This window comes from Bemisia tabaci, chromosome 9, assembly GCF_918797505.1.
Source record: "Bemisia tabaci chromosome 9, PGI_BMITA_v3".
In the NCBI taxonomy this organism is placed as follows: Eukaryota; Metazoa; Arthropoda; class Insecta; order Hemiptera; family Aleyrodidae; genus Bemisia; species Bemisia tabaci.
This window is the reverse complement of record NC_092801.1, coordinates 40,120,439-40,148,152: the sequence shown is the minus strand read 5'-3', so window position 1 is coordinate 40,148,152 and position 27,714 is coordinate 40,120,439. Positions and strand designations below refer to the sequence as shown.

At 37.4% G+C, this 27,714-nt stretch overlaps 5 protein-coding genes across 9 annotated transcripts; all 5 read right to left on the bottom strand.

Annotated features, from left to right (window-relative positions):
• Positions 1–776: 776 nt before the first annotated feature.
• Positions 777–27,062, bottom strand: LOC109040399 (uncharacterized). Of its 5 annotated transcripts, none has more exons than XR_011900498.1 (3): positions 8,367–8,387; positions 4,094–4,354; positions 777–1,047 (listed from the first exon to the last, which is right to left on the bottom strand). XR_011900498.1 is itself a non-coding variant. In XM_072304055.1 (3 exons), the coding sequence occupies exons 1-3, from the start codon at positions 26,853–26,855 to the stop codon at positions 823–825; spliced, it is 543 nt and encodes a 180-aa protein (XP_072160156.1). In that variant the 5' UTR covers positions 26,856–27,062; the 3' UTR covers positions 777–822. The 5 variants fall into 5 exon arrangements, 3 of the variants coding, with proteins under 3 accessions (XP_072160156.1, XP_018911877.2, XP_072160155.1); XR_011900497.1 differs by lacking the exon at positions 8,367–8,387 and adding an exon at positions 4,827–4,868; XM_072304055.1 differs by lacking the exon at positions 8,367–8,387 and adding an exon at positions 26,799–27,062.
• Positions 8,599–12,848, bottom strand: LOC140223704 (uncharacterized). Its single transcript, XM_072304058.1, has 3 exons — positions 12,283–12,848; positions 10,943–11,203; positions 8,599–10,037 (listed from the first exon to the last, which is right to left on the bottom strand). Exons 1-3 carry the CDS (start codon positions 12,340–12,342, stop codon positions 9,825–9,827), a joined length of 534 nt encoding a protein of 177 aa, XP_072160159.1. The 5' UTR covers positions 12,343–12,848; the 3' UTR covers positions 8,599–9,824.
• Positions 14,427–17,492, bottom strand: LOC140223766 (uncharacterized). Its single transcript, XM_072304053.1, has 3 exons — positions 17,350–17,492; positions 16,719–16,979; positions 14,427–15,222 (listed from the first exon to the last, which is right to left on the bottom strand). Exons 1-3 carry the CDS (start codon positions 17,458–17,460, stop codon positions 14,998–15,000), a joined length of 597 nt encoding a protein of 198 aa, XP_072160154.1. The 5' UTR covers positions 17,461–17,492; the 3' UTR covers positions 14,427–14,997.
• LOC140225377 (uncharacterized) lies at positions 18,838–21,297 on the bottom strand. The gene is made up of 3 exons (XM_072304057.1): positions 21,103–21,297; positions 20,429–20,689; positions 18,838–19,233 (listed from the first exon to the last, which is right to left on the bottom strand). The coding sequence occupies exons 1-3, from the start codon at positions 21,157–21,159 to the stop codon at positions 19,009–19,011; spliced, it is 543 nt and encodes a 180-aa protein (XP_072160158.1). The 5' UTR covers positions 21,160–21,297; the 3' UTR covers positions 18,838–19,008.
• Positions 23,173–26,122, bottom strand: LOC109040389 (uncharacterized). The gene is made up of 2 exons (XM_072304059.1): positions 25,882–26,122; positions 23,173–23,772 (listed from the first exon to the last, which is right to left on the bottom strand). Exons 1-2 carry the CDS (start codon positions 25,900–25,902, stop codon positions 23,509–23,511), a joined length of 285 nt encoding a protein of 94 aa, XP_072160160.1. The 5' UTR covers positions 25,903–26,122; the 3' UTR covers positions 23,173–23,508.
• Positions 27,063–27,714: the final 652 nt, after the last annotated feature.

Here is a 27,714-nt window from a genome sequence, read left to right as displayed (position 1 = left end):
GTGATTTTCAGTGCGAAGCATTTGATCTTAGACGATTTTTAAAGATCCCGAATAAAGTTGTAAACGAGTTCTGAATTTCTTGATTCTCAGGGAGGTTTCCTACTCCTCCTTGGTCATTTTGAGTGCTGAATTCAAATTAAAATTGCCGTTTAATTCATTGCTATTCTCAAAGATTTTCCTATTTTCATATCTTTAGTAATTTTAAGTAAATACAATCATTAATTATTATACATTAATCAGGCATCTTGAACACGAATTACAGGAGAGTTACAAAAGCTCCTTAAGGTCAAAACTTCTCTGAAAAAACACCGCTTTTAAATAAAGCAATTTAAGCCACAAATCATCTAACTCACTCTGAATTCCTTCATTTCGGTGGGTATGCAATTTGATCCCTCGGAAGTTAAAATATTTGCTTGGGATCATAGCAAAATTTTTGTAACGGCGCAGCATACGGTGATATTCTCGCAGTCCGGTGAAGAAGAAATACTCATAATTGGACTTTATTTTGCAATTTGGAACTAAAAATTCCAACATAGCCATTTCTAGTCCCCCAAAAAATATGTCATAGGAACTTGAAAGAAAAATGTCCCATTATCAGGATCTGCGGGAATATTCCTCCATCAACTGAATATTGCTATCTACTCTTACAGGTTTTAGGACCTTTTGCTCGGTTGAGAATATATCGATGATATAGATTTTTTTTTTTTTTTTAACTTTTATTTATAAACAAAGCTACAACGTATTAATTGTTGATGATATAGATAAAACAAATCCAATTCATATATAAAAGAAAATATTTTAATCCGTGAATAAACCACGCATCTATTGTATGGCATTCTTTTGAAGTGCATTCATATCGCTTTGAAATTTTTTCGCGATTGGGACCAGTGCTTCCTCAGACCGCTTGAGGGTGGCGACTACTGGTCTCAGAGGGATCAACTGTTCCGTAGATAAATCGTCCATATGAGCTTCTAAAGTTTTGAGAATTGCAGAGAGCCTTATCATTTGATTTCGCAAGTAATTTTGATCTCGCAAGAGCTGCGTTTTCTAGAACCAAAATTGAAGTAAAGTCGTCAGACAACTGAACATTTCTCAAGACATATCGATGGTGAAACTACGAGACCACGTGCCTCGCTTGCTATGTTTAAAAATCCCCACTCCCATTTTATTTTTTTCAAGAAGAAAAAATATGTTTATTTCTTGAAGTCTTCACTGAGTATTCTTTGAATTTAGAAGATAAATCAGTGGAGATTTTAAAAAATAGTTGTTGCGTGTAGTTATTTTTATATAAAAAATAAAGTAAGACAGGAAGTCTGCAACATCGCAAATCAAAATATGTGGTCTAATAGTTTTACCGTTGATATTATTATTATACATCTTATCATACTTTCACAGAAAAGAACCCACGCAATTTTTATTTCTCTTAAAGTCTTTCTCCTTTTTTATTTTTTTCGATTCGACGGTTGACTCCTCCGTTCAAAATAAAGATTGAACGCAAGGACTACTTCAAGGAGAGCAGTGTTGTGATAAAGATCATGAGTACATTAAATTACCAAGAGCATAATCATTCTAACTAACATTTTCATGATTTTGAAAAAAAACATGGCTACAAAATAAGTGAATGAAAAATTACAATGGATATTATGCCCTGATATAGACTCAAACTGGTGTTGAGATGATAATGGCAGTTGAGCCAGGGCCGGATTAAGGGGGTGGCCACATGGGCCGCGGCCCATGGCGGCAAATTTTGCAATTTTTATAAATAAGGTACAAAAAGATCGAATTCAGAAAAAAAATTATCCATGAGAAAAGGGGACGAAATCTCTCTTTCCTGAGAGTACAGTCATTTCTAATTTTGTCGTTTTTTGTTGGTACAAGAAATAGCATCTTTAATTAGTAGAGTGAAGAGAAGATCTAAACACGCAATGGACCACTAGACAAAGTACGAATTTCAGCATTCTGATACACGTTTCTTTACCAAAATTTCACGTAAAACACGATGCGCACAACGAATATCACCGAAATCAACTCCTTCCGAAGATATTAATGATTCTTGGTGCGTGAATTCAAAGCACGCGCTCATGAAAACTCAATGCTCTACGTGATTCACATTGCTCGTAAACGTTATCATGAACGTCTCTGCGATGAAAAAATCTGGCAACCTCAATCTTGACACTTTGGCTCAGCTATAGCAAATTACTTATAGTTTGAAAAACACATGGTGGGAAATGAACATTGCTCGATTGAGAAGATTGCTGAGACCGTTGTAATGCGTGCTTTGAGTTTCTTGTGAGCGGGCAGTTCAAATTCCTCGTAACCAATGTGAAATAAAAATGTTAATATAGCTTCGTTAGGAGTTGGTTTCAGTAATTTTCGTTGCGCGAATCGTGTTCTACGTGAAATTTTGGTTAAGATGCATGTATCAGAATGCTTAAATTCGTACCTTGTCTAGTGGTCCATTCGGCTTGGAGCTCAACGCATGAGAGGAATGATGACGAAGACTTGAGATGAAAAAGACAAGCCCTCGGCGCGACGAACGGCATGTAACACATATTAGCGCCTATAAGACTGCATGAATACTTCACCCATTGCGCCAAACACAATGCGGTCAGGAGCGGTTGGCGTGAAACGTGTAGCGCCTACAAGACTGCAGGAATACTTCACGCATTGCGCCAATCCCAGTGCGATCAGCGCGGCGCAGCGGCGGAAGTTAAACATTATGAGTGTTGTTGTTGTTTGTTGTTGTTTTATGTTTGTTCCACCACACTTATGTTTGTTCTTTCATTATTTTTTGGTTCATTTCTTATAAATGGAGGACCTTGTCCACATAGAGATAGGTTTACGAAACTTAACTTTCGCGCAAAGTTCCGTGAAATTTTGCTAGTAGTGTTGACAGGGCTTTCGCAAAAAATGTATCCAACATGAGTAGGTAAACACGTCTCATGCACCCCTCCCCCTCTGGCACGTTCACTTGATGGTTTTTATTGATGTTTCAAAACGAATGAGAAGGGAACGGCAAAATACAGGCGACCCATGGGCGGCAAGTAGGTAAATCCGGCCCTGAGTTGGGCCGAGTTTAGCAGAAAGGATCGAGGCTACATCAGTCATTGCCGAAAACTGGGCAGTTTAATTTTTTACAAGACAGCATTTGAGCGGATTCCTTCAAATATTTTGAGGAATTTTCTTCCAACAATGCAGAGAATTCACTGTTCACACAAAAACCCGCACAACCGGTTCCATGTAAAAAATTAAATTACCAAATTAAATTTGACAATATCTAATGTGGCTTGGTTCCTTTGTGCTTAACGCGGTCCATTTTCGAGGGGTGGGTGTGCAGCAAATACTAAAAAACAACAAAAAAACAAAAATCGTCCGCTGTTCATACAGTTTTTGAAAAACTATAATATACTTAATATACTTAAGTATACTTAACGCGGTCCAGTAATAAGTTTTTAAGATTTAGATTTAAGATTTTGACACTTTAAGATTAGCTCTTCAGGAAACGATAGAAAATAGAAATCAAAGTGAAAAAACAAATATGAAAATTAAACAAAATAGGTAGATGAGGAGCCATGCATCCTTTTAAAAAGTTCAAAGAATCAAGATAGAAACTAATTCTCAGAGATAGATTATTACAATATCATAGGGTCGGTTTCGGGCAAGGCCGGATTTACCTATTTGCCGCCCCCTTCTCATCCGTCGTAAAAAAGATCAATAAGGACCATCAAATTGATGTCCCTAGGGAGAAGGGTGCATAAATCCCGGTTACTCGTTTTGGGCAAATTTTTCTTAAAACGACATCCTCCCTAGCAAAAGTTTACGGAACTATGCGCGAAAGTTAAAGCTGCTATCTCTTGTACCACCTAAAGACGACAAAATTAGAAATTAGAAATCTTTTTGCTCTTGAGAAAGGAGAGATTTTGCCGCCTTTACTCGTTCGTAATCTTTTCGCCGAATCCGATTTTTTTTTCTACGTCTATCTTTAGAAAAATCGCAAAATTTTCAGCCCCCCTCCCCCTAAATCCGGCCGTACCGTTAGGTACCTAATTGGGTTTTGAGTTTGAGGGTTGGTAAAAAATGAAGGTTCGCTTACCGCGACTACATCAGCTTGGAAGGTGTTCGATTTTTCTTTGTTAAAATCAAACATAACTTTACCAGCTTCAAAGTAGTTTCGTATGTTTACGAGCACATCATCCGCCTCTCCGATGACCTCCAGAAATTTGCCCGTTGCGTTGCATTTTTTGCTCGCCGCTTCCTCTACTGCCGTCTTTATTGCGGCCTTTCTGTTTATTTCAAAGGATCTGAGTCTGTCTAGCAACTGGTCAAAATTTTTACTCGTCGGTGTTGGAGTTGGCTGCAAGTAGTTAGAGTATAGACTGATAAAATTCAAATACTTGAGTATAATGTCACATGGCTCTCGTTCTCCAAACTATGCACGTGCATCAAGTACAATTAAATTGTAAATTTTCACAGAAATCTGTATATGTCAGGTCTTCTCCTGCCAACATAGTTTCAATAATCGGGCCGCTGCACATGGAAATCATTTTCAGGTTGCCTAGTCATTTTCCTCACATGCAATTTTAGTTGTTTTTTCCAAATTAATTAAATGATTTATTTGAAAAAAAATAATACTGCGTCATCATAAACTGAACAATTTATCTTTAACACGACATAGCTCTATCTTAACCATATAATACATAGCATTTCTATATCAAATTGGACTGGTTATAAACGTTCGACAATCAGCCCGCTTGCTTGAAACTACTTCAAGTTTTGATAGAAATAAACAGACCAATCATAAGATACTACTTTAAGTATTTTCTTACGTTTTTATATGCTTTGATTTTTTATCGTTCGAGTCATTATTTCCACAACATAGGTGTTATCCGAGAGTCGGCTAGAAGAAGTTAAATTTTTCCTGATTTAGTTCAAGTAAGTATAAAACTATGAATGTCACTTAAATTGCACTCTTCAAACCATACGGTATGCACAAAGATTTGCTTAAAATTTCTGTTTCCCGCCAAAACTTTGTAAGAGGGGCTTGGAGGTTGAGGCGCATAACTGCATTTTTTTGCAAAAATCGAGATTTGAATCATTTCCAGACAACCTCTTATTGCATATCGACGGTGAAACTACCAAACCACGTATCTCGTTTGCGGTGTTTAAAAATCTACGCTCGCATTTAATTTTTTTGAGGTAGACCAAATCAATATCATTCCTTAAAATTTTCACAGAATTTTCTCCGCACGAGGAGGAAAAATCACAGAAATTTTCAAGACTGGACGTTAAGTAGTTTTTCATTTAAAAAATAAAGTATGACAGGAAGTCTGCGACGTCGCAAACCGAGATACGTGGTTTGGTAGTTTCACCGTCGATATTCTGCATATTGCTTATTCCAATTTTTAAGCATCAAAAAGTCAGATTGAACTTTTTTCCGCCCAAAGGATCCGTATAATCTCGAAACTTCAAACACGTATTTTACGAAATAGCAACAACTGCACTTATGTGCCTTGTCCTCCAAGCCCTACAGATAAGGTTATTCACATTATCCCGGAGTATAATCTTCCATCCATATTTAACGTACAGATATTTTAAGAACATATTAAGATATAGCCAAAACATAACCTAACACTTGATTTTAAGATGAGATTCTTATTTGCTTTGAGTATTGCCAATAAGTATTGAGTATTTTTCAAGAATTTTCTTACTTGCTTTTCAGAGTTTTTTCACAAGATAGAATCCGTCACTATTTACACTTACCGAAGCCTCAGTGGATGCAAGAATCAACGAGATGGAAGAGAATAAAGCTGCGATCATACTTCTGATACACGTGTAATTGTAGATACGGAAAAATTAAGTATAACGTAAGCATAGTTTGATCTCATCAAAAACAATCTGATACGCCAGAATGGTCATAGACATCGAGCTATGCACTTCAATACAACATTGTCATCGGGAATTTTCTTGTAGGAACAGCGAGTGAGTGTGTCTCGTCAGTTACATCAAACTGACGTCAAAGAGACGTCATACTGGTTTGTCCTTTTAGGCAGTGTGATATGTCAGACAGACGAGATCGTTCTGACTTACTTTTTCCGAGGATGTCAAAGGAAAAACGGGCGTTGGCTTTCTCTTTAAGAAATAGACAAAAAAAGGCAATTGAAAAAATGCAAAAGTACTGTATTAAGACATGAAAAGGAAGATACCGTTTTCCGACTGCTAAATTTTTTTAATATTTAAAAAATGTTCTTAAAATTTAATTTTTAAAAAAATATATTTTACAAGAATAAAAAGTACAAAAAAAGTAACCTAAGATAAAACAAGCAGTGAACTCCAACACAATGTGTTGATAAGGCGCGTCATTAACTCACACATATCAACCCCTTTAGTTTTCATTTACAGAGATTTCAAAATAGGCAAGTAGCACAACAAGAGAATTCATGCGATCCAACTCTTCGACGACGCACTTTGACGAGACCGTGTATTGTGAATGTAGAAAGCCATTCGAACGAGATTAAGTTTTTTGATCTGCCCCCAGCAATATCTTATCAGATTCTTAAAGAAAAGTGCTACGGAATAATTTAAGCGAAGAAAGGAAAAATTCTGTCGAACTCCTGAAAGATACAGTCGATTTAAAGGTATTTTTGGGGCTAAAATATCCAAATCACCGGTACCTATTATAAATCCCGATATATTATTGAAAAGAAATTGACTCGATATAAATGTAATTGCATTAAATATGTCTTGATTTTGTTATTTTAAACGTATTTCCATGCAAAGAAATTCAACCATGTCCATGCTTTATTCATTCATGAATTGAAAGTAAGCAATCTACATCCCGAAAATCTACCGATTTTCCGTGAAAAATTGCAGAAACTTGATATACCAGGTCGATGCACTCACTCGTTGAATTTACCAACCAATTTCGTAGGTGCAAATATATAAAAATCAATATGCTACAGTCATTTTGGGTGCATTTATTTTTCATGAAACAATAATAATTTCAATCCCGAAAAACCATCAATTTTCCGTATAAAATCGAAAAAATCGGTATGTGTCGACTCCCTGACGTGAAAATTAGATTCTACGTGTAAAAATACTTACACATGGATATGCTGAACAGAAACCATGTGTGGACACAGTTAGGATACATAGCCCCAGAATACTTTTAAAGCGCCTTTACTTTCCAGAATCTTGACGGAATTTTTTTTTGGCTCAAACGACTCAAGAGACACTGTAGTTAAAAAATATAAAGAATTTTCGATTTTAACACAAAAAAAAATGTTCGTTCAGGCACACCATGTATTGTATGGTGTATTGCGCTGGTATTCAATCCTTGCCTTCAGATCAAAATTCTTACAAGGAAGCCCCTTGCAAGAGGCGAATTTTTTGTAATTTCTCCCAATTTTTTCTCCGTTATATAGTTGAATTGCTTGCCAAATTCTAAGGTCAATTATATTTAATTGTAATTTATACATTTCTTTTTTCCCCTTCATTTTATTTTTTGTTTGGAGAAGTTTCGTTGATTTCTTCGAATTTCGAATACTGCAACTTCTCTTCTATTCGGCCGATTTTTATGAATGAGACCTCTTTCAATTCGTCTTTGAACGGAGAGTAAGGAAAAAATTGCTAAGTACTCGCGAAACAATTTTTTCGAAAATTTGATGGATCCCAGCGTTACGGTGAAATGGGTAATCGATTGAAAGTAATTAGGTCTGACTGTGACGAGGACCGCGAGGGTCGCCTTTTGTTCTTCAGCTGGGAAGCGACGGACACTACCTGGGTTTTGTGCCTGCCTGTGCACTGTTTTGGCCTGATAGGGGAGTGAATTTCTGTATGGGCCACGGTTAGCACATGGTCTAATGAGTCTCGAGGCTCATCACAGATTGCACTTACCACTATCCTGCTGGCCCCGGCTATCAGAGCAAGGGGTACCAAATTTTGAAAATCTTAACAGGGTTGTGGAGATCTGTCAAAGCTAACGTTTTAAACAAAACGAAGAAGTGAAATTCTCATTCAACGAGTGCCGACCTGATCAGCCATCCTCGAATCAGTTCGCTTGTTTCTGCTTATATATGCATATTTTAAATCAGCGCGTCGTACTCTTAGGCTTTTTTTAAAAAAACCAAGTAACGTAGACTCTTGGTATTCACTGCACATAAACTAATGAGCCCCAGAATGAGAAACAACTTTAAATCATAATTATTGACGGATAAATAAACTTTTTACACGCTTTGGAAAATCTCAGAAGTTCGCGGTAGTCACTTTTCGGTAAGGAACTAAGGGACTCGGTTATTGTATCGAGTGGGGGGTCGAAACGATCGCAAAGGCGGTATACTACGTATACGCGCCAAAAAAATCGTCTTCACCTTTCAAGCGGGTTCGAAGAACATCCGAATATACTAATGATTTTTATGCCCTTAACTAGGCTCTCAAATATTAAAATTGCAAAAAGAAAATAATTGAATGCCCCTTCATGTACCAATGGTATGCAATTTGAGCTACACAAAAGCCGAAATAATTGTATCGCGCCTTAAGTGCTTAGCATGCTGGTTGATTCGGTGATTATCATTTAGGTTTACATTTAGGATGCACTATAGCATATCGACGGTGAAACTACCAAACCACGTATCTCGTTTGCGGTGTTTAAAAATCTACGCTCACATTTTATTTTTTTGAAGTAGACCAAATCAATATCATTCCTTGAAATTTTCACGGAATTTTCTCCGCACAAAGAGAAAAAATCACAGAAATTTTCAAGACTGGATGTTAAATAGTTTTTCATTTAAAAAATAAAGTATGACAGGAAGTCTGCGACGTCGCAAACCGAGATACGTGGTTTGGTAGTTTCACCGTCGATATCGTCACTGCATCAGAAATGATTAGAAGAGATCCCTATGTTGCTGAGGTTGTCTTTGCCGTGAAAAAAGAATAATAAAACTGAGATTTTTCCAGTCAAATAAAACAACAACTATCTAAAACCGGCAAATATTGGGCGTATCTGGTCTTTTTAAGTAAACAAAATAAAATTAAATGAAAATGACAAAAAAAGGAAGAGCGAAAAATGTACACTTCGATGAAACTCAGTTTTGTGTGATGTAAAAATTTAACATGGAACTTGGATATTCTCCAAAAAGCAAAACTTAGCCAAAACGAACATTGTGATTCAAATCAAATTTTAATAAATGAAGGAAGCAGTGTTCGAAACTCGCAGGCGCCAACGCCGTGCCAACGCCAACAGTGCGTTCGGCGTGAAAGGCATATTAACGCCTACAAGACTGGGTGAATACTTCACGCATTGCGTCAAATACAGTGCGATCCACTCCGTCGGCTGAGAACGCATTTTAGCGTCGCCTTGCAGTGTTCGAAACTCACAGGCGCCATCGCGCTAAATACGCCGAAGAAATCGGTCATGGCGCCTAACAAATAATGGCAAAAAAATTGTCCTTCCCCCAAAAACAAAATTCCTAATTTTTCTTTTTGTGAATTTTCAAAATTTCCCGCAAGTTACAGTTACTAGTTCTGTGACTAAAATATCTTGCATCTAATTTTTCACTAAATGCGCCGTGATAAATAGGCAAAAAGTTAATCTGGCCTCTAAAAAAATCTTCAATGGCCCCTACAAATCGAGCTTGATGCGCCACATGGCTCCTAAAACTCAAAGGTGAGTTTCGAACACTGGAAGGAACCGTACATTTCCAGCAAAACCATTTGCCGATTTTTACCGATTAATTCAGTGGAAAATATGAAGCATTTTCGGTGATTTTATTTGTTCTCGTAATTTTCAAAATCGTAAGTGTGTGATCAAAACGCTCAGTATCGTGATCCTACGTGTCCGTGAGCCCCATTTCATTCACAAACTTTCTCGTGATTGGAATTAGCGCTTGGTCACTTTTATTCAGAATGTTGATTACTGGCCTCATCATGGCGACCTCATTCGTTGCTAGATCTTCCATTTGAGCTTCTAAAGTTTTAAGGTTTGCAGCCACCTGAATCATTTTATTTTGTAAATAATCCCCAATTTGGAGGATCTGTGTTCTCTAAAAAAAAAAAAAAAAAAAAAAAAAATAAAGGTAAAAATAATTCATTGTACTACTGAATTGTAAAATGTAAATAAACACAGTTTTTTGGCGCAAAATAATTTCTTTCTTAACCATGATAGCTAGACGGTCAAACTTTTTTCTTTTAAAAATCGTGTTCTTGCAATAAGTAAGAGCGCAATTGCTTCTCAGCGCAATGTCCAGTTAGGTACCTAACGAGGATAAATTGAAATAATTAAGTTGGATTTTTTTGAACATATCCTTCATGCATATTCATAAAATAGCCATATGAAATGAACGTTGGAAAATTACATGGGATCTCATAGTTTGAAAAAGTTTAAACTAGTTTTTGAAATTCCGTTTCGATTTTCCATTTTTTCAGCATACCTTGAATTTACGCGTTACAGCTAACGGGCTGCTTTGTGATAAGTTTGTGTGGCATGAGAGACGCAGGAGACTCTGCCCAAGTTTTACGGTTTTTACTCTAATTTTTGGAGTCAGACCAAATACTGAGCGCGTCTGGTTTTGTAGTGTCCATATTTTGGAAAAGGTTTGAAACTTGGGGGCGGTTATATGAATTATAAACATCTGAAATTTTCCAAAAATTTCATTTAACTTTCAAACAATATTTTCGTAACTTATTAAACCAAAAAAGGAATAGAGGCTTGAGGTTGGGTATACTAAATCGTCTCAGCAAATCGTATACCAAGCTATGCCCGTCAATTCAAAAATGTGGTACAGGCAAGAATATTATAAGAGATTTAACTTTTTTCTCTCGTCTTTCTTTCTCCATGCTTTTTGCCGAACAACAGAATTAATTATCCTAACTCGATTTTTTTTTTCTTGTGCGAATATTTTTGGCTCTTACTCGATTATTTCGAAGTAAAATTTAGTGTTTCTCTTACCGGATAAAAATCTCCAGCTGGCTTTGATTTGCCTTTTTCGACGTCGAACAGGAGCTTACCGGCATCGAAGTAGTTCCGAATTTTCACAAGTAAATCATCCGTTTCTTCTGCGATCTTCAAGAATATACTTGTTAAATTGCTTTTGCTGTTCTCTACCTTCTCAATCACTCCTCTTATCAAAGCCTTCCTATCGGTCTCTAAGACTCTGAGTGACTCTAACAATTCGTCATAATTTTTGACATGTAAAGTGGTAGGAGTTGGCTGCGAAAAATAAAAGTTTTAACTACTTAAGTTCAAAATAAAGCATAAAACTATGAACTTTTCGTAGAGTATATTTTTCAAACGACGTATATGAACACAATTTTAGATCGAAAAAATGTGTTTTTTTTTTGGCCGAAACCAGACAAGACGTCCAACAGAGCATTATTTCACCAAAAAATATTATTTTCGTATAATTATGCATTTAATAATTTTTTTGTAAGTATATTGGCGGTGAAAATGCAAAAACAAGAATCTCGTCTTATTTGTTACAAATCTTTGCTCTCGCTTTTTTTTATCAAAAGAGGACAAACCATCACAATTTTTGCTTGAAATTTTTTCTGCGCTACAGAAAATCTTTCACACGGATAATACAAATCAGGGGAACTTTCAAGAAATGACTTTGAGTGTTATCCGTTCAGAAAATAAATTATGACAGTGATAGGAAGGCTATGGCGTTGCTACCGAATTTCGAGTTTTGGCAGTTTCACCGACAATATACCGATAGGTACTTTCACAATTTAGGAGACCCAAGTATACCCTAGAGAAAATATTACCTTGCGGTGAGCTAACCATCACCTTGCGGCAAGGTGTCGGCCTTGCCACCCTCTTCGAGCCCTATCCGAGCCCTCGCCGGGTCAGTTCGTGGAACTTAACGACTGGGAATAATTATGCATGGCAACGCTGGAGACGAAAAGCGTACCCAACGCGTGGTATTTCCCGATGCTGTGTCGCCTTTTTCGCAACCTCCGCCTGGATTTGGGTCTACAGTGTTGTCATACGGTTTTATTCCCGGTCGTCGAGTTCCATGAACTAGCTCGGTGAGGGCTCGGATAGGGCGGCAAGGCCGATACCTTGCCGCAAGGTGATGGTTAGCTCACCGCAAGGTAATATTTACGCTAGGGTACCCTTGAGACTTGATTTTTAAGTGATATTCTTACTTACTTCAAATATCGCTACAAAAGTGCTGAAAATATGTCAAGTTTTTCTCACTTGCTCACCTATATTCTCGAGGTTTTTTACTACACAAATGATCACTTTCAGTGTATTTTCCGAAGAAAATACACTATTTTTTCACTTACCGAGGCCTCAGTATATGCAAGGATCAATGCGGCAGAGCATACCAGATGAGCTGCAGTCATACTTTCAGTGCAGGATTAAATGGGTAAGAAACAAATTGAAAGGAACAGGAATCGAGCTTATCAAGAACAATCATATGCGCCCAAATTTACTGAAAAAACAAGTCTCATTTCGAAGATGAAAAACAGATTGAAGCGTCGTTGTAACTCGGTTGATCTCTGTTGAACTCGTTCAAATAGTCCTGGATGTAGATGATGAACACATCAATTCAACAATTTTACAGGGACTTTATTTTCTTCTTTTTTTCGCCAGTTTGACAACTCAAGAATGCGTAAATGGACGACGGCAGACCACTTGTTTTGGTAGCAGCTGAGCAAGAGCAGGTGAGGTTGACCTAATTCTGAGACTGTCATACCTTAACTCTTTTATTTGAGTTCAATTCACCTGACTGTAGTGGCGTGGCTCGCTTTGCGATATATCGATTCCTTTATTTAAACCTTTGGAAAAGGATCGATTCACAGGTATCTTAAAAATCGATTTTTTACCATAGCTTCAAATAGGGAAATATCGAGAATCGATCATTCACGCCTCGCCGCGCCGCTGCCTGATGGCATGTGGCATTAACCTTGAGCCAAAGGAGGATCTGAACTTGAGGGATACAAAAAAAAAAAAAAATGAAAAATACTTACAGCCCCTTTTGCTCACAATTTCTCCCTCCCCTTCTCTCCTCCTCTTCCTCGTCCCCGTTAGCCGGAGGGACCAACCGATATTTTCAGATCAAATTTCCGGGAGCAATCTTGGCACATAACGTCGCTCATCTGACGTAAGGGCGGATCCCTATTTCCACATGACCCGCGGTAGGGTGGCAAAATTTCATGAAATTTTAGAAATTTATGAAAGATATTAAAAAATATAGATTCCTTTTTATATCTCGCAAAATGTAATAATTGTGACTTTCTTCTATTTTTGTGTGTTTGAGTGCGGATATTGCACAATCTAGCCCCTGAAACGTATGAAATATTTCACAGCCTCGTGAAATTTCATGAAATATTTCACTGGAATTTCCAATCTTTCATTTCTCTCTTACGTTTCATGCCGCTCTGAGCCGCGGAAAGCATCTAGTCATACGGAGCACAGGGTTCAAGTGAAAATTGAGGTAGGACATTGCGTCAGAGGATCGACGATAAAGAGCCAAGGGGAGGAAAAAATGAAAAACCAAATAAGGGATTGGCTCAATTGATGATGACGAACCGCTACTTTCGGCTAATATAGTTTTCGCCAATTCAATTTATCGGTTAAATTTTTTATAAAAAAAAGCAACCTGTGATTAATTTTTTCTTTCATTCATTGCATCCGTTGGTTTAAAAAAAAAAACATCGTAATATTAATGACTGATGGGTATAAAAACTGTAAATTTTGAATTGATATTCATTAAGGGAAAGTGTAACACGGCACCACAGCCCATGCTGTAACGGTCGGTCATTATATCGACAAATTCAAATTTTCATAACTGAGGAAACTAGTTAAAACCTATCTTCCGATAGACCGAAAAGAAACCATTTTTACGCCAATCAACAACCTCAAACATCGAGTGACTTCTGATCTAGGGCTCAAGATGTAGATGCCCCCCCCCCCCCTCCCAAAGAGAAAAGAACCAAAAAAATTGCGCGCTCACATCTAGTTGAGTCAAAACTTACTCCATCACAAAATTTCGGGAAGAGAAAAATTTGAATTTCAATTATTTCTAAAATATTTTACACACGTTAATTATCCTCTAGATTCAACAAAACATCATCAATAGAGTTAGGGGAAAAAGTTTGGAGCACTGATGTAAATTTGAATATTTGCAAAAATATTTCTTTAAACTTCGAAATGGTGGAATAGAGCTCGTGTTGCTTGCCTCGAATGGCTCAAATAATGACAATAAAGCTTCTTTTTCCAATAAACTGAATGTAAACAGATACAGATAATCCTGTTCTGTGCAGTGGCGTGGCGTGAATTGCGATATACCGATTGTTATGCCATTTAAACCTATGAAAAAAGATCGATTATCAGGGTGTTCGCAGCGAACACCTTAGCAATCGATTCTTTACCATAGGTTTAAATGGCGAGATATCGATAATCGATTATTCAGGCCACGCCACTGGTTCTGTGGGACCGAGTTGGCGCAGGTTATACAATTCAACGCCAGAGGCATGAAAAACATTTCAAATTCGTGTAAGTGCCATGGAATATGTGTACTATGTTAAAACAATTTTTCCATTTTTTCCAGCAATAATCCTCAATACTAATGTCCATTACGCGAACGCGAATCTATGACGCTCGAAACTTGCTTGGTACGCAACAACTTGCATTTTTTGATGACCTTTAGGCCCCATTTTGAAGATGAAAAAAGACCTTCGGTCAAGGTCCTTGCTGTCAACCGCCCTCTCTCAACATCTCCACGTCAGGTAAATAATGGATACAGAGGAATGAGTGACAACCCTTTTAAATGAGTGTCGAGATGTACTCTTGTGAGTAAATTAAAAACAAAAAATTTTAGAACTTTATGGCATCATTTGGCGGTCTTTCCCATTAAAGCACATGGATTTTAGCAGCGTAGATTATTCAGTCATAACTCCTTCAATAAATGTTCAATTAAGAAATCGAGGATATTTACCAGCTCAGTTCACACAGTATCCACCCAAAGTAGTTTCCTCTGAATCTGTGAATCGCGCTTATTGCACGGCAGTCTTTCGCAATTTAATCAAATCACTCGTGAATTTCTTTGCGATTGGATTCAGTGCTTTCTCGCTCTGCTTGAAAGCGACGATCACTGGCTTCAGTGAAAGTAGATTTTCTTCGGATAGATCATCCATTTGAGCCTGTAAGCGTTTGAGAGTGAAGGACAGCTGAACCATTTTATTTTGCAAGTAATGCTCATCTCGCAGGGGCTGCGTTTTCTGGAATGAAAATTGAAATTAAGTTGTAAGACAACTAAACATATCTTGTGGACGGTTGATAATGATCGGGAGACCGGTCGAAATGTCCAGTTTTTAGTAAATTATTGTGCTTTTTCAACCTCGCCCCAGCCTTTTCTATCTCTATTTTATACCTCATGAGATGTATTACAAGACGATATTTTTCTCAAGAAAAAGCCCTCACAATTTTTTTTTTTTTTTTTTTTTTTTTTATCATTTCTTTGTTCCAAAGCTTGTATTTCTCTTTTGGGGGGCTTTGAGGACGATACGCATAAGTGCAGTTTTTGCTATGTCGAAAAATGCGTGTTTGAAGTTTCGGAATCCCTATGGCGGGGTTATAGGACATTTCGTCAACGATTTTTTGTCCGCGCACCTGTTTGTTCCAGTAATTTTCGTCCACGCGTTTTTTCGGCACGGGATTTTTGGTCCACGTGCCAGTTGAGACCCAAAGTTAATTGGCCCACATGTAAATACAAACGACAATTGCTCACGACGTTTTTGGATGAAAATGTAAAATGTCTTGGAAGAATGAGGGTTTGCTTGTTTTTTTTGTTTTGTCTGTTTCGTCCAACGGAGAATAATATATAGTTGAGAGTTTTGGTAAAAATGGGGGAGCGTCAATTCCATGAGAAAAAATTCACTAAAACTCTCTACAGCTCTTTGGTGTAACAGGACTTAATTATCTCTGAAGATTTTCCCACCTTGTTATACCTGGACTGGATAAACCTCTGTATTTGCCTCTGCTAAAGGCTCTTAGATTTTTCCGGTGTACGATAAGTATCTTGATTTATTTTGCGAAGAAAGATCTGTACTTTTAAAGGATACCTGTCATTCTTAATATGCTCAATTTCGTATAATACTGTGCAACACCTCTGTTGTGAAATAGTTGCTCAGGCGCCGCCGCACGGCGGGCGGGCGGCCAGCCCGAAACGCGCATTGGCGCCTACAAACCTAAGTGGATACTTCAAGCATTGTGCAATGCGTGAAGTATTCACTTAGGTTTGTAGGCGCCAGTGAGCTTCTCGCGCTGGCAACACGCCGCTCCGCTCTGTTAGGCTTTAATATTTATACTCGCATAGTCAGCGGTTTTTAACTCATGATTTTGAAATGTTTGCACACTCTGCATTGATTATTCTCATTTAAATTGATGGGGAATAATATGTATCAATTTATCAAAAGAGAATAGTAATATAATGAGTGTTTTTGAAATATTGGTGGTTCCGTGTCAAATTTAATGATTTCCAAAGCACTTTAATTTTTTCTTTTACATTTTGTGCTTTTATTGTGCTGCAGCGAGGTGCACGCGCAACCAAACGCTTAAAATTTGACGTAAGTATTTGACTCGAACCTGAATTGAACTTTCTCGTCATAACTGACCTAACTTTTTTCTGTATCCATGTTCTATATAAACTCTATATAACTTCTATAAACTCATTAAGACTCAATGAATTTAAGATACAAAGTAATGGTGCACTTACCGCAATTACATCCGGTTGATAGATGCTCAATTTTCCCTTGTTAAGATCGAGCATGAGCTTACCAGCCTCAAAGTAATCTCGTATGCTCACAAGGACCTCATCCGCTATTTCAATGATTTCTAGGAATTTGCTGGTTCCGTTACATTTTTGATTCGCGGCCTCCTCAACCGCTTTCTTTAGTAAGGACTTCCTATTAGTCTCTAAAGCTCTGAGCGTATCTAATAATTCATCATAACTTTTGCTCTGCGGTACAGGGGTCGGCTGTAAAACAGAGGGATTACAAATGTTCAAGCTCACGTAAATATAGTCTCCATTGCTTCACTTTTTTTAACTACATACGCAAAAAATATTAGAGTGGAAGTTCTGCTTTTTGCCAAACATTTCGTTAATAGTGTCCAGGATTATAGTTTTCATCCCTGCTCATTAAGTGTGATTTGTTTATTTAAAGAAAAAAACAATATACATATGAAGGGACTAAAAAAGTCAGAAAAACAATTTTCAATAAATTATGTCTTTGCCCTGCTTGAAATTTTTGAAAACGCAGAAATGCGAGTATTTCTTTGGATATTTTATCACTTCTTTGGATATATGTTGATTTTTTATCACCTAGGTCACCACTATTTACACTTACCGAGGCCTCAATAGAAATGAAGATCAACGCAATGGAGCATCCCAAAGCTGCGGTCATACTTTTCGTGCACTTGCAATTGTAGATAAAGAACAAAGTAAATAAAACAAGCATGGTCAGAGCTTATCAAAACAATCTGATACGCCCCAACAGTCATTCACGAGGAGTTAAGCACATCCATTCAACGTTGCTTCTAGGCCCAATTATTTATTCTCTTTTTTGGTGGGTGTATGCGCGTGTGTTTACAAGTGTGTCGCACGAAATGGTTTCAAATGTCTACGGATATTACGCTCAAATCCATTTTTCTTGAAATTTTTCTTTTGCTTCGACAAGATAATGTGATTGACATTGACAGTCCGGGAAGTTCACGAAGTCTTTTGACACAATATCACTGATCTCGGGAAAGTTAAAATTACTGATCGAGGTAAAACCGAACACTTAAATGTATGCTAAGTACAATTTACATATCCAATCTAAGGTTCAATGCAACCATCTACGAGGAAAGGAGATCTTAGAGCAAAAGACTTAAAATCAAGTGATTGATAACAAAGCACCAAAAAGAGCTTTACGATCATTGTGGAACCAAATACCTCCAAAAAAGTGTCCAGTGGGACCGAAGTAATGGTGCTTTCAAAGTTCGAAGCTCAAAAACTTATAGTTTGAAAAGGAGCCACTTAAAATTGAGGGGATTGGAGGTCATGCCGAATAAGAGCAGTTCTTGTTATTTTGAGAAACACGTGTTTGAAGTTTCGAACTTACATGGAGAATAATGGCGGGGAGAAAGTTCAAACTGACTTTTTGATGCTTAAAAATAGGAATATGGGTGCGAATTTTTCACAGAATATGCATTAAGACTAGTTTTACTTGAAATCATTGATAATTCAATATTTTCAAAAACTGCACTAATGCGCCTTGTCCTCCAGGCCCCTCAATTCTGACAGTTCATGCGTTTTAGCACAAAAATGAACTAAATCATTAGCAACTCATTTTTAGGATTTACATTTCATTATTAGAAAGTTTTCCGTCGTAATTCAAAATCCAATTTTTCACCCAGCTGTTCAAAATGCCCAACTTAACGATTATTATAACTGGAACCACAATTTGACGAAATTTAGATGTTTGACATTTCCAATCAAACTATTTGTGAATTTCAACCCCCGGATCTAGTCTTGAATATAAATCGATCTACGGTATGCTTAATATTTTCACTTTATCCAAATACTGCTATTGGCTTCTTGCTCCCAACTATCCCCAATGCGACGAAAATATTGAAGTGATTTTACAATGTTACGCAATGAAATTGCAATTTTTCCACGAAATTGCCATATTTTAACATCATTTAATCGATTAACGCCGATTTTAAGCAATCAATTGAAATGCGTTTTATGTGGAAGAAAGGTAAGCAATCAGCGTTGAAAAATATGTTTCAACTTACTTTTGAAAAAAATTATTAATGAGAGGAACCGGTTTAATCAGCAAAGTAAGGCAATAATTAATTTACTATTTATTTGCAAATTAATTGCAATCTTAATTAATGGCAATCTATGCTATTTGGATTGTAGGGTAGAATTCTATCCATCGGCGATAGAAGAGATGCACTTCTTGGTGGTGTCTGAAATCTTGAACTCCAGAAATCTTAAATAAAACTCATATTCCAAAGATTTACCCGGCTCCTTTTATTTTGTCACATTCAATCCTAAACTTGCTCGTGATAGGAACCAGTACTTGTTCACTTTGCCTAAGGGCAGTAACTACTTCCCGTAACTTGCTACTGTTACACTCATCTGGGGTTAGATCATTCATTCTCGCTTCTAAAGTTGTGAGACTTGCGGCCAGCCGAGCCATTTGATTGGGCACGTAATTTTGATCTTGAAGAAGTTGTGTTTTCTGGAACAGATGTGGGAATGAAGTTATTGCACTACTGAAAAATGGGTTATAACTGGATATTTCACATAAAAAAAGTCTCATTTACTTATTTTGACGCTTGTTTTTTTTCAATATGTAATCTCGGCTCTTGTGAGCGAAAACGTTGGTTTTTTAGACGGTATTCTGAAGCTCAAATTTCCAAAAGCGCAAATCCCAAAAGTGAGATATAATTTTAATTATGCACAGCCCAATAAAGCAAAGATAAACACACTGAAAAAAATGGTATGCTGTTTTAGCACCTAGGATGACAAAAATGTTTCTGGTGATCCTGAGATGCTGCCTTGATTGCCCATGCAGTTAAATTTGCATTCATAGGATGTAAAATTAATTGTGGGGGCAGTAAAGGCAGCATCTTGGGATCACCAGACACATTTTTAACATCCCAGGTGCTAAAACAACATATTATTTTTTTTCAGTGCAGCATCGAGACTCATCCAAAAAGCGCACATACCTAAATAAGAGGAAACTTGAAAAACTCGTACACATCATTTTCGCCAGCGCTTTAACTAGTATTTCGTGCAAGGAAATCTAGACCGTCAACGAAAATTGGCCAATGAAAATGTTGTACTTAAAAGTCAAAAGTATTTTCCCATACAGGAAAAATGTCAGCAAAGTACGACGCTTTAAAGTGGATGAAAAAGAACTCCACAAATCTTGCTCAGATATACCTATATTATCTCAGGACCAGCAACGTTTTAAACAATTAATGCTTTTTTCAGAAAATTGACAATGTCGCGATAAGCGGTGCTCGAATCAAGTTGAGATGTGGGAAAAACAAGTAAAGCGCCGTCAGTTAGTATCGCATGCGACGCGCACTTAACAAATTTCATTATAGCGCCTGGATGCAACTTTACGAACTCCATGGATGTCCGCGTTGCATACGCACGGAATTGAAGGCGTTTTGAATTTCTAGGCACTCACCGCTTCACCCGCGGCGCGGTAGTAGGCCCCACTTCGTGATTACGTAGCATCGCGTCCAAGATATTGGACTCCATTCTCATCGCTAAACTTCTCTAATCTTTGCTTGAGCAGGGAGTCCAAAAGCAAGCAGACCTCCCTTAAAGATTATGTAGCATCGCGTCCAAGATATTGGCCTCGATAAGCTCTGATGAACTCTGGCTTAGTAAATTGAAGGCGAAAATAACGTTGCACTTACCGCAGCTACACCTTCCTCCTGTATGCTCAGTTTGCCTTTGTTGACGTCGAACGCGGCCTTACCAGCATCGAAGTAAATTCTTAGCTTTACGAGGGACTCATCTACTTCTCCAGCTGCCTCCAGAAACTTGCTCATTCCATCACTTTTTTTCTTCGCGGCCTCCTCCTTCGCTTTTTTTATCGCGGTCTTTCTGCTGTTTTCCGCAGCGATAAGCTCATCTAGCAACACATCGTAACTTTGGGTCGGCGCGGCAGGAATGGTCTGGAAAAAGTTGGAATTTTTTACTCTAGGCTTGAAAATATTGTTTCACAATCAGTAGATGTAAACGTTTTTCGCCTCTGATAATTACGTGATTGGAAAAATATATTTTAAAAAAACTGAATAAACATTAACTAATGCAGGTTTAAAGATTTCCGCTTAGTGCTGGTTCAAACTTTTAGAAAGACTTAAATATCGTTGGAAGGGAGGTGCTGATTCACTGATTGTTTTCTTACTCTTACGTACCGACAGTGACATTGCCAAACCAGGTATCTCATTTGAGGTGTTTTAAAATACCCCCTCCCATTTTATTTTCTTGAGAAACTAAAAATCAACATCATTCCTTGAAGTTTTTATAAAATTTTCTTGCGTGCATCCATCATTCATCTCTTTATTTATCACTTTTTTTTACTTACGAAGGCCTCGATAGATGTGTAAACCATCAAGATAGAGCACACTAAAGCAGCAGTCATACTTTTGGCACACGGGTTTAGACAGATATTGAAAAAATTAGGTTAGAAAAAGACATAGTTTGAACTTATCAGAATAATCTGATACGCCCTCACAGTCATAGGCGATGAGCTGGGCGCATTAATCCATCAATGTGACATAGTCATAGAGTACATAGAGTCGTAATGTGAATGGAAGAGCATCTACGCATTTCCCAGGTTTTGAATTCCGAGATTCCTGTGCCACGGCGGGTCAATTTTTCGGTACATGATCGATTTTTTTCGATACACGGGGACCAAACCGTCCGCGGATGTAAACAAAAAGGATTACTACGTATTCTACATCGCCATTTTGGATCGAAAATGTATCGATAAAGTGATCGAAGCTCGGCGCACACCGGGCTCGGAACTCGTCGAGCAGAACATGACGCCAGCTCTCCTATTTACATTACGACTCTATGTACTCTATGGGCATTGTGCGCGTGCGCTGGCGGCCATAGTGGTGCGCACGTGTGTGTTTATGTGATCACTTGATTGTAAATAAAATGTACTCGCTACGATGCCTTAACGACTGTAATCATTCACACCTTGGAACCCGAGGCATGTATTTAAGGTATTCTTGGGTGTAAGATGTAAATATAAATGTAATTTTTAAACGATACCATCTAAAATTAAAAACTTTTTTTTTAATTTCATTACTTGGGATATCATTATTTTAGATTTTCAAAATAAAGTTGCATTTACTCCTATGATCTCTTCGTATAAGTAGTTTTTATACTTGTAAATAGTTACTCACGTCTGGCGATTAGAAAAGGCTCGAAAAAGGCCATGACGTCAGTTTAATGTCATGATGATGTATGCATAATTGTATGTTTAAAGCAGTGTAACATCAGTGTGATTGTTGATATCCATCGAGCACCTTTACATCACACTTGTTGAAGCAACCTGAGAGTGAGACATGCTTATCTATGAAAGAGCGTGATGCCTGACTGACAAGGCCATAATATCAGAAATGCAAACATAATGTCTTTTAATTCATAAAAAATAGGACGGGAGCTACTGTTTTTTAGCTGCTAAAGCCATTCCATCGAATATAATAATACAATTTTAAAAAGAGATTGTACCGAAAAAAACTATAATTAAAGTGCCGAAAGGTCGAAAAAATTATCTCCAATTTTCTGATTCGAAGAACTGCCGAATCCACGAATTGTTACAATTATTCCGCGCATAAGTATTAGATTGCACGTGAGACCAATTTAAGTCTCCTTCATATTTCAGTGATATGCAATTTGTGCTACAGTAGAATCGAAAGAATCGTATCACGTCTTTTGCTCTCAGTACGCAGGTTTTATGGGAGAATCTTCATTCGAATCTACGTGTAAGAATTGCTAGCATACCGTGCTCAGTTATAGAAATTATTAGAAAGGATTGGAATGCTGCTACAGCTGTCTTCGCCGTGAAGAAAAGAGAAAAAAACTATAAATTAACAGAGTTGAAATGTAAAAAGTATGTGTAAGTGTAAAAATGTTAAAAAGAATTAATTATTTGCTCAAAAAAGAGACTTTCTGATTCAGATCCTCTCTAAAACGATAGTTCTTTGATAACAAGGAAAAAAATTATATTGCTGATTTAACAATTTTGTAGTTAAGAAAAGTGTCCGACATGTTTCAGTGTATATTTTACAATATAAAATGTACGTAACAATTTAATCAGCCCAAAATTATTTCATTTACAATATAAACATGCTAATTGAACGCATTTATGCCAAAAGGAACTATATTATTCCTCACGCAAACCCTATGGACATTGTTCCTTTTAGTATAAATACGTACAAGTTAACTACCGCCGTGGTTAAATTAGCTTTCCACTATTGCAAATCGTACATTTGAAACATTTCGGACATAGTTTTTAATAACTTAATTGTTAAGTCAGCAATCCATTTTTTCCGTGTATAATATCTATAAATAGGTTGGTTGGTTTACACAGTCGTCTTTTTATAATATAAATATATAATTCGATTAAATTAAAGAGACAATAAAAGGAGCAGGAACGTTAAATTTTAATAATGAACAATCAAGAGCGACTTAAAAATTAAACATAGAAAAATTCAAATTACCCCATGAAGCAAACTAACATCAAATGAAACCTAGTAACACCACACCAAATTTTTATTGAATTATGGAATTATATACATTTCTGACCAAACCACTTGAAAATTTCTACTGATGAATTCAGTGTTTGATACTTCTCAAACTTCAGTAGATTTAAGATTTTCCCTCTTCTCTGAGCTTGCTGGGATATTCTCTCATCCAAATAATGCCGATAGTCATGAATACTGATGATAGAGGAACGCAAACCTTCGTAAATAAAAAGTCATGATTCAAAACTTCGTTGAGAATTGGTTATTATCTTGCCACCTTGCATTTGCGTAGCCGTCTTTTCCAGGTTCTCCATGAGCTGTTTTATGATTGGGACAAGAGCCTGATCACTCTCATTCAGCACGTTGATTAACGGCCGCAGTATGCCAACATCATTGGCCGCTAGGTCTTGCATTTGTGCCTCTAAAGTTTTGAGATTTGCAGACAGCTTAAGCATTTTTTTGTGCAAGTAATCCTCAACTTTGAGGACCGATGTTCTCTATAACAGAAATTTGAAAATGAAGTCGCGACATTACCAAATAGTGAGATACAACGTGGAAGCAGTTCACCTGGGAAAAATTTCCCTCAGTCGCCGTGATAAAAAATGGTTTCTTTCTATAAAAATCGTGATTTTGCAATATAGAAGAGCACTCTCAACAGAGGAGGCTATATACCTTTAGCAAGTGCACTGTCGTTTTAAATGTAAAGAATAAATTAAATCCTTGTAAGGACACCGTTTTTTCAGTTAAGTCCTCAATTTTTCTTTAACATGTCACATCAAGCAACATAGTCTAAAATCGTATACTTATTAACAAACCCATAAGCGGAATAGCAAACATTTTCTTCGCGGTCAGAATATTAAGGCGCATTGCGCATCCCCTTTTAGGACTTCCAAAATTGCTCCCAAGCGGGCGGATATGATACTTCAATATCAAATCAAATCGAATCCATCAAGATTCCGATCACTTGATTACTGAAAATTTTTGCTTCCAATATCGTGACAAACTTACTGAAAGTCGCGGTTAGAAAACGAAAATGGAGTCCTGTAGACCTTAATCTTTCCATGCGTTAACAAAACCACCCCTGCCGATTAAAAATATTTGACACGGGGATGTACTACCTCACTGCCGTGCTAAGGAAAAATGCCGTACACTGAAAAAAAAAGATTGGTAGAATTTACCATTCCTTCACGCTGTATTTCACACAGCGGGAAGGAATGCTAAATTCTACCAACCTTCAAGTCGATTCTGCCAGAGGAATGGTTATTACCTGTACCATTATTATAGTAACCACTGGGAAAAAAAACACATTGGATCTAGAGTCCAGACTCTTAAAAACACTACAAACACCGGAAACCATACAGGATTTCCAAAACTCTACAATCCTGGGATCCTAGAATTGCAAGCCCGCGGTGTGCACTGTTTGGAAATCGTGCACACCGGGGTAAGTTCGACACCAAGAAAATACGACTTTCCAACGAATTGAGTGTGCACCGTGCTGTACGCGCAATGCATGAAGTATCCTGCGGTCTTGTACGGCGCTACTATGCTTTCCGCGCCGGCCGCACTGTGTTTGATGCGATTATTCAAACTTGCGGCATCGGCGGTTTTCAACCTATGATTTTGGAGATTTTGTAAATTTTGGAATTATTGTCATTTCAAATGATAAAACATTACATAAAACCCGAATAATTTTCCTCTCTTCATTTACATATTTTTATAGGTAACCCCCTGGAATTATAGGAAGCCTACTGGATTGGCCATTGGTGTGGGTCATCGATGACAGTTCAGTTTGCCCGTAATTGACAGTTTCTCTAGATCCAAGGTGTTTTTTTTTTTCCAGTGACGTTTATCTTTCTCCTGGCAGAATTGACTCTGAGTTGACGCTGTGTGGAATACAGCGTGAAAGGATGGTAAATTCTACAAAATTTTTCAGTGTTGCAAAATTTCCTCTGATAAAACGTTAATTTTGGAAGGAAGTTCTGCCTATTTTTCCTTGATATCGCCGAATATTTTAGATTAGAGTGCAAAAGTGTCTGCAAAATTAAGACAAATATTGACAACTTTCTCAGTAAATTAGTATTCCAGCAAAGGCGATTTGGCAACATCCGAAGGTTCATACGAAGTTTTTCCTTAGCACTGTGCGCGGCAGTGTAGCTACACTGCAGGTCATACCTATGGAATTTCGACATCTTATGTCAGTTTCCTCTCTGTGGCAGTGGCGTGGCGTGCTTTGCGATATATCGAATAATCTGCCACTTAAACCTATGGAAAAGATCGACAAACGGAGTCTTCGTAACGAACACCCTAATAATCGATTCTTTACCATAGCTTTAAATGGAAAAATATTGATAATCGATCATTCACTCAACACTCCTGCTCTGTGGTTTGCTGGTAACGACAATAAACAGGACTACATTTTGCAATTAGGAACTATAAATTCTGACCCGGCTTAAAAACAACGTAAGTGCCAGTAGCCTCCCTACCTATGCACATGAGTGTTTTTTCGGATGAGCCAGAATTTATAGTTCCAAATTGCAAAATGCAGTCCAACTGATCCTAACTTGATTATTTTGAGATAGGAAGATAGGACATAGTGTTGCTCTTACCTCATGAAAATCTGCTGGCATTTTTGCTACTCCTTTTTGACGTCAAATACGACCTTACCAGCATCAAAATAGGATCGAATGCTCATGAACACTTCATCTGTCTCTCTAATTTTATCCAGGAATTTGTCCGTTACATTGATGTTTTTGTTCTCAGCTGCTTTAATCACCGTGTTTATTAGGTTCTTTCTATTGCTTTCTAAGCCAATGAACGCATCTAGCAATTCGTCAAAACTCTTGCTTGGAGCGGCTGCAAGAAGATGGTATTTTAACTGATTAAGTGTGTAAAATTGTAAGTAAATAACATGTGACTCAAATTTATTTCAAGTGAGTCTAAGATTATGAATGCCACGTAAATCGCATTATTCGAATTACACATGCGCACAAAAGTGCACAGAAGGAAGTTTTGTTCCTCACCAAAACGTAGTGATTCAGTGGTAGAGTTCTCAAATGGTAGTTTTTATCATCCATACTCACAATCAGCATTTACTTGAAAATTAAAGAAGGACCCAAACATAATCTAATACTTGCTTTTCAGGTTGCATGTTTGACTTGCTTTCAATACTGCTGCATAACAATTTGACGGTGAAACTGCAAAAATGCGTACCTCGGTTGCAGCGTTCCGAAATCTCCGTTACTATTTTATTTTTTTAAAAAGAGACCGAACTAATACCATGGCTTGAAGTTTTCATGAAATATTGTCCATATAGAGAAGAAAAATCTTTGAAATTTTCAAAAAAAGACGTTCAGTAGTTTTCAATGTAGAAAATAAAGTATAACGGAGGTCTACAACGCAGCAAACTGAGATACGCATTTCTGCAGTTTCACCATCGAATTATCGTTTTCTGAGGCATCTTCTCACTTATTCAACCATTTCGGAGTCCTCTTTCATCACATAAGTCATCAATATTTACACTTACCGAGGCCTCAATAGATACAAGGATGAACACGGTAGAGCATACCAAAGCTACTATCATACTTCTAGCTTGCACGAGTAGAACGAATCAACAGAAACATGAGCTCAAGCTTATCAAAAACAATCTGATACAAGAAGTCATAAACGAAAGCAAAGAGCTGAGCAAATCAATCTGACAACATAGATGGGCATTACTAATTCTTTTTCTCTCTGCAATTTGACAACATATAGGTAAACGCACGATGCCATATGCGACAGATCCTTTCCTTTGACAGCAGCTAAACAGGTCACCTAATTCCGAACTTTCAAACCACAACAGTTTGTCACTTTGTTCATGCGTGTTCGGTTCACTTGCCCCCATGGACCTCACTGCCGTGATAGCGAAGAGAGCAGTAAGGGTCAAATTTTCGAAATCGAGTTTCCTTCAAAATTTGTTTAATCTCTTTTACATAAAATAAACTATAGCAGCAAAATTCATCTTATTTTCATGGAAACGAGACATATGAGAAAGCCACAAGTGCGCAAAAAATGACGGAGTTTCAGACAAGACAGCAGTAAGTGACAATATTGCTCCAGAGAGCCAATGAAAACAGCGCTTTCAAGTGCCGCCGTCCTCTGCCAATATCCAACATGAAATCGTGTTTGATGTGTGTCCAAAACGCAACCACGAAAGCATGCAGAATAGCAAATATGTGACACTTACGGCTGTGTTGCCTAACACTAGCCTGACATGGAAATCAATACTAGGTAGCCTTTTTATGTAATTGAAATAAAATCGGTCGATTTTTCACCATCCAAACAAATTCTAAGAGTCTTTCGGAGGATTAGTGGCAAGTTGACAAAGAACGGAGGCTTCTTTGAATCAAATTTTTCGGTCAGATGCTTCTGAGCCCATTTTCTCGAAACTTCATTTTTGCACT

What these genes read in the sequence shown, in the direction of transcription:
- LOC109040389 (XM_072304059.1), bottom strand. Translation starts at nt 25,902, where the DNA reads ATGCCAGCAGATTTTCATGAG. An exon ending in TGCCAGCAGATTTTCATGAG is followed by an intron (nt 23,773 to 25,881) that starts GTAAGAGCAACA and finishes TTTCTGTTATAG; the next exon opens with AGAACATCGGTCCTCAAAGT.
- LOC140223704 (XM_072304058.1), bottom strand. Translation starts at nt 12,342, where the DNA reads ATGACTGCAGCTCATCTGGTATGCTCTGCCGCATTGATCCTTGCATAT. An exon ending in TTGCATATACTGAGGCCTCG is followed by an intron (nt 11,204 to 12,282) that starts GTAAGTGAAAAA and finishes TATTTTTCGCAG; the next exon opens with CCAACTCCTACCACTTTACA. An exon ending in CAGCTGGAGATTTTTATCCG is followed by an intron (nt 10,038 to 10,942) that starts GTAAGAGAAACA and finishes TTTTTTTTTTAG; the next exon opens with AGAACACAGATCCTCCAAAT.
- LOC140223766 (XM_072304053.1), bottom strand. Translation starts at nt 17,460, where the DNA reads ATGCTTGTTTTATTTACTTTGTTCTTTATCTACAATTGCAAGTGCACG. An exon ending in TCATTTCTATTGAGGCCTCG is followed by an intron (nt 16,980 to 17,349) that starts GTAAGTGTAAAT and finishes TCTGTTTTACAG; the next exon opens with CCGACCCCTGTACCGCAGAG. An exon ending in ATCAACCGGATGTAATTGCG is followed by an intron (nt 15,223 to 16,718) that starts GTAAGTGCACCA and finishes TTTTCATTCCAG; the next exon opens with AAAACGCAGCCCCTGCGAGA.
- LOC140225377 (XM_072304057.1), bottom strand. Translation starts at nt 21,159, where the DNA reads ATGACTGCTGCTTTAGTGTGCTCTATCTTGATGGTTTACACATCTATC. An exon ending in ACACATCTATCGAGGCCTTC is followed by an intron (nt 20,690 to 21,102) that starts GTAAGTAAAAAA and finishes AACTTTTTCCAG; the next exon opens with ACCATTCCTGCCGCGCCGAC. An exon ending in AGGAGGAAGGTGTAGCTGCG is followed by an intron (nt 19,234 to 20,428) that starts GTAAGTGCAACG and finishes CATCTGTTCCAG; the next exon opens with AAAACACAACTTCTTCAAGA.
- LOC109040399 (XM_072304055.1), bottom strand. Translation starts at nt 26,855, where the DNA reads ATGATAGTAGCTTTGGTATGCTCTACCGTGTTCATCCTTGTATCTATT. An exon ending in TTGTATCTATTGAGGCCTCG is followed by an intron (nt 4,355 to 26,798) that starts GTAAGTGTAAAT and finishes AACTACTTGCAG; the next exon opens with CCAACTCCAACACCGACGAG. An exon ending in TCCAAGCTGATGTAGTCGCG is followed by an intron (nt 1,048 to 4,093) that starts GTAAGCGAACCT and finishes TTTTGGTTCTAG; the next exon opens with AAAACGCAGCTCTTGCGAGA.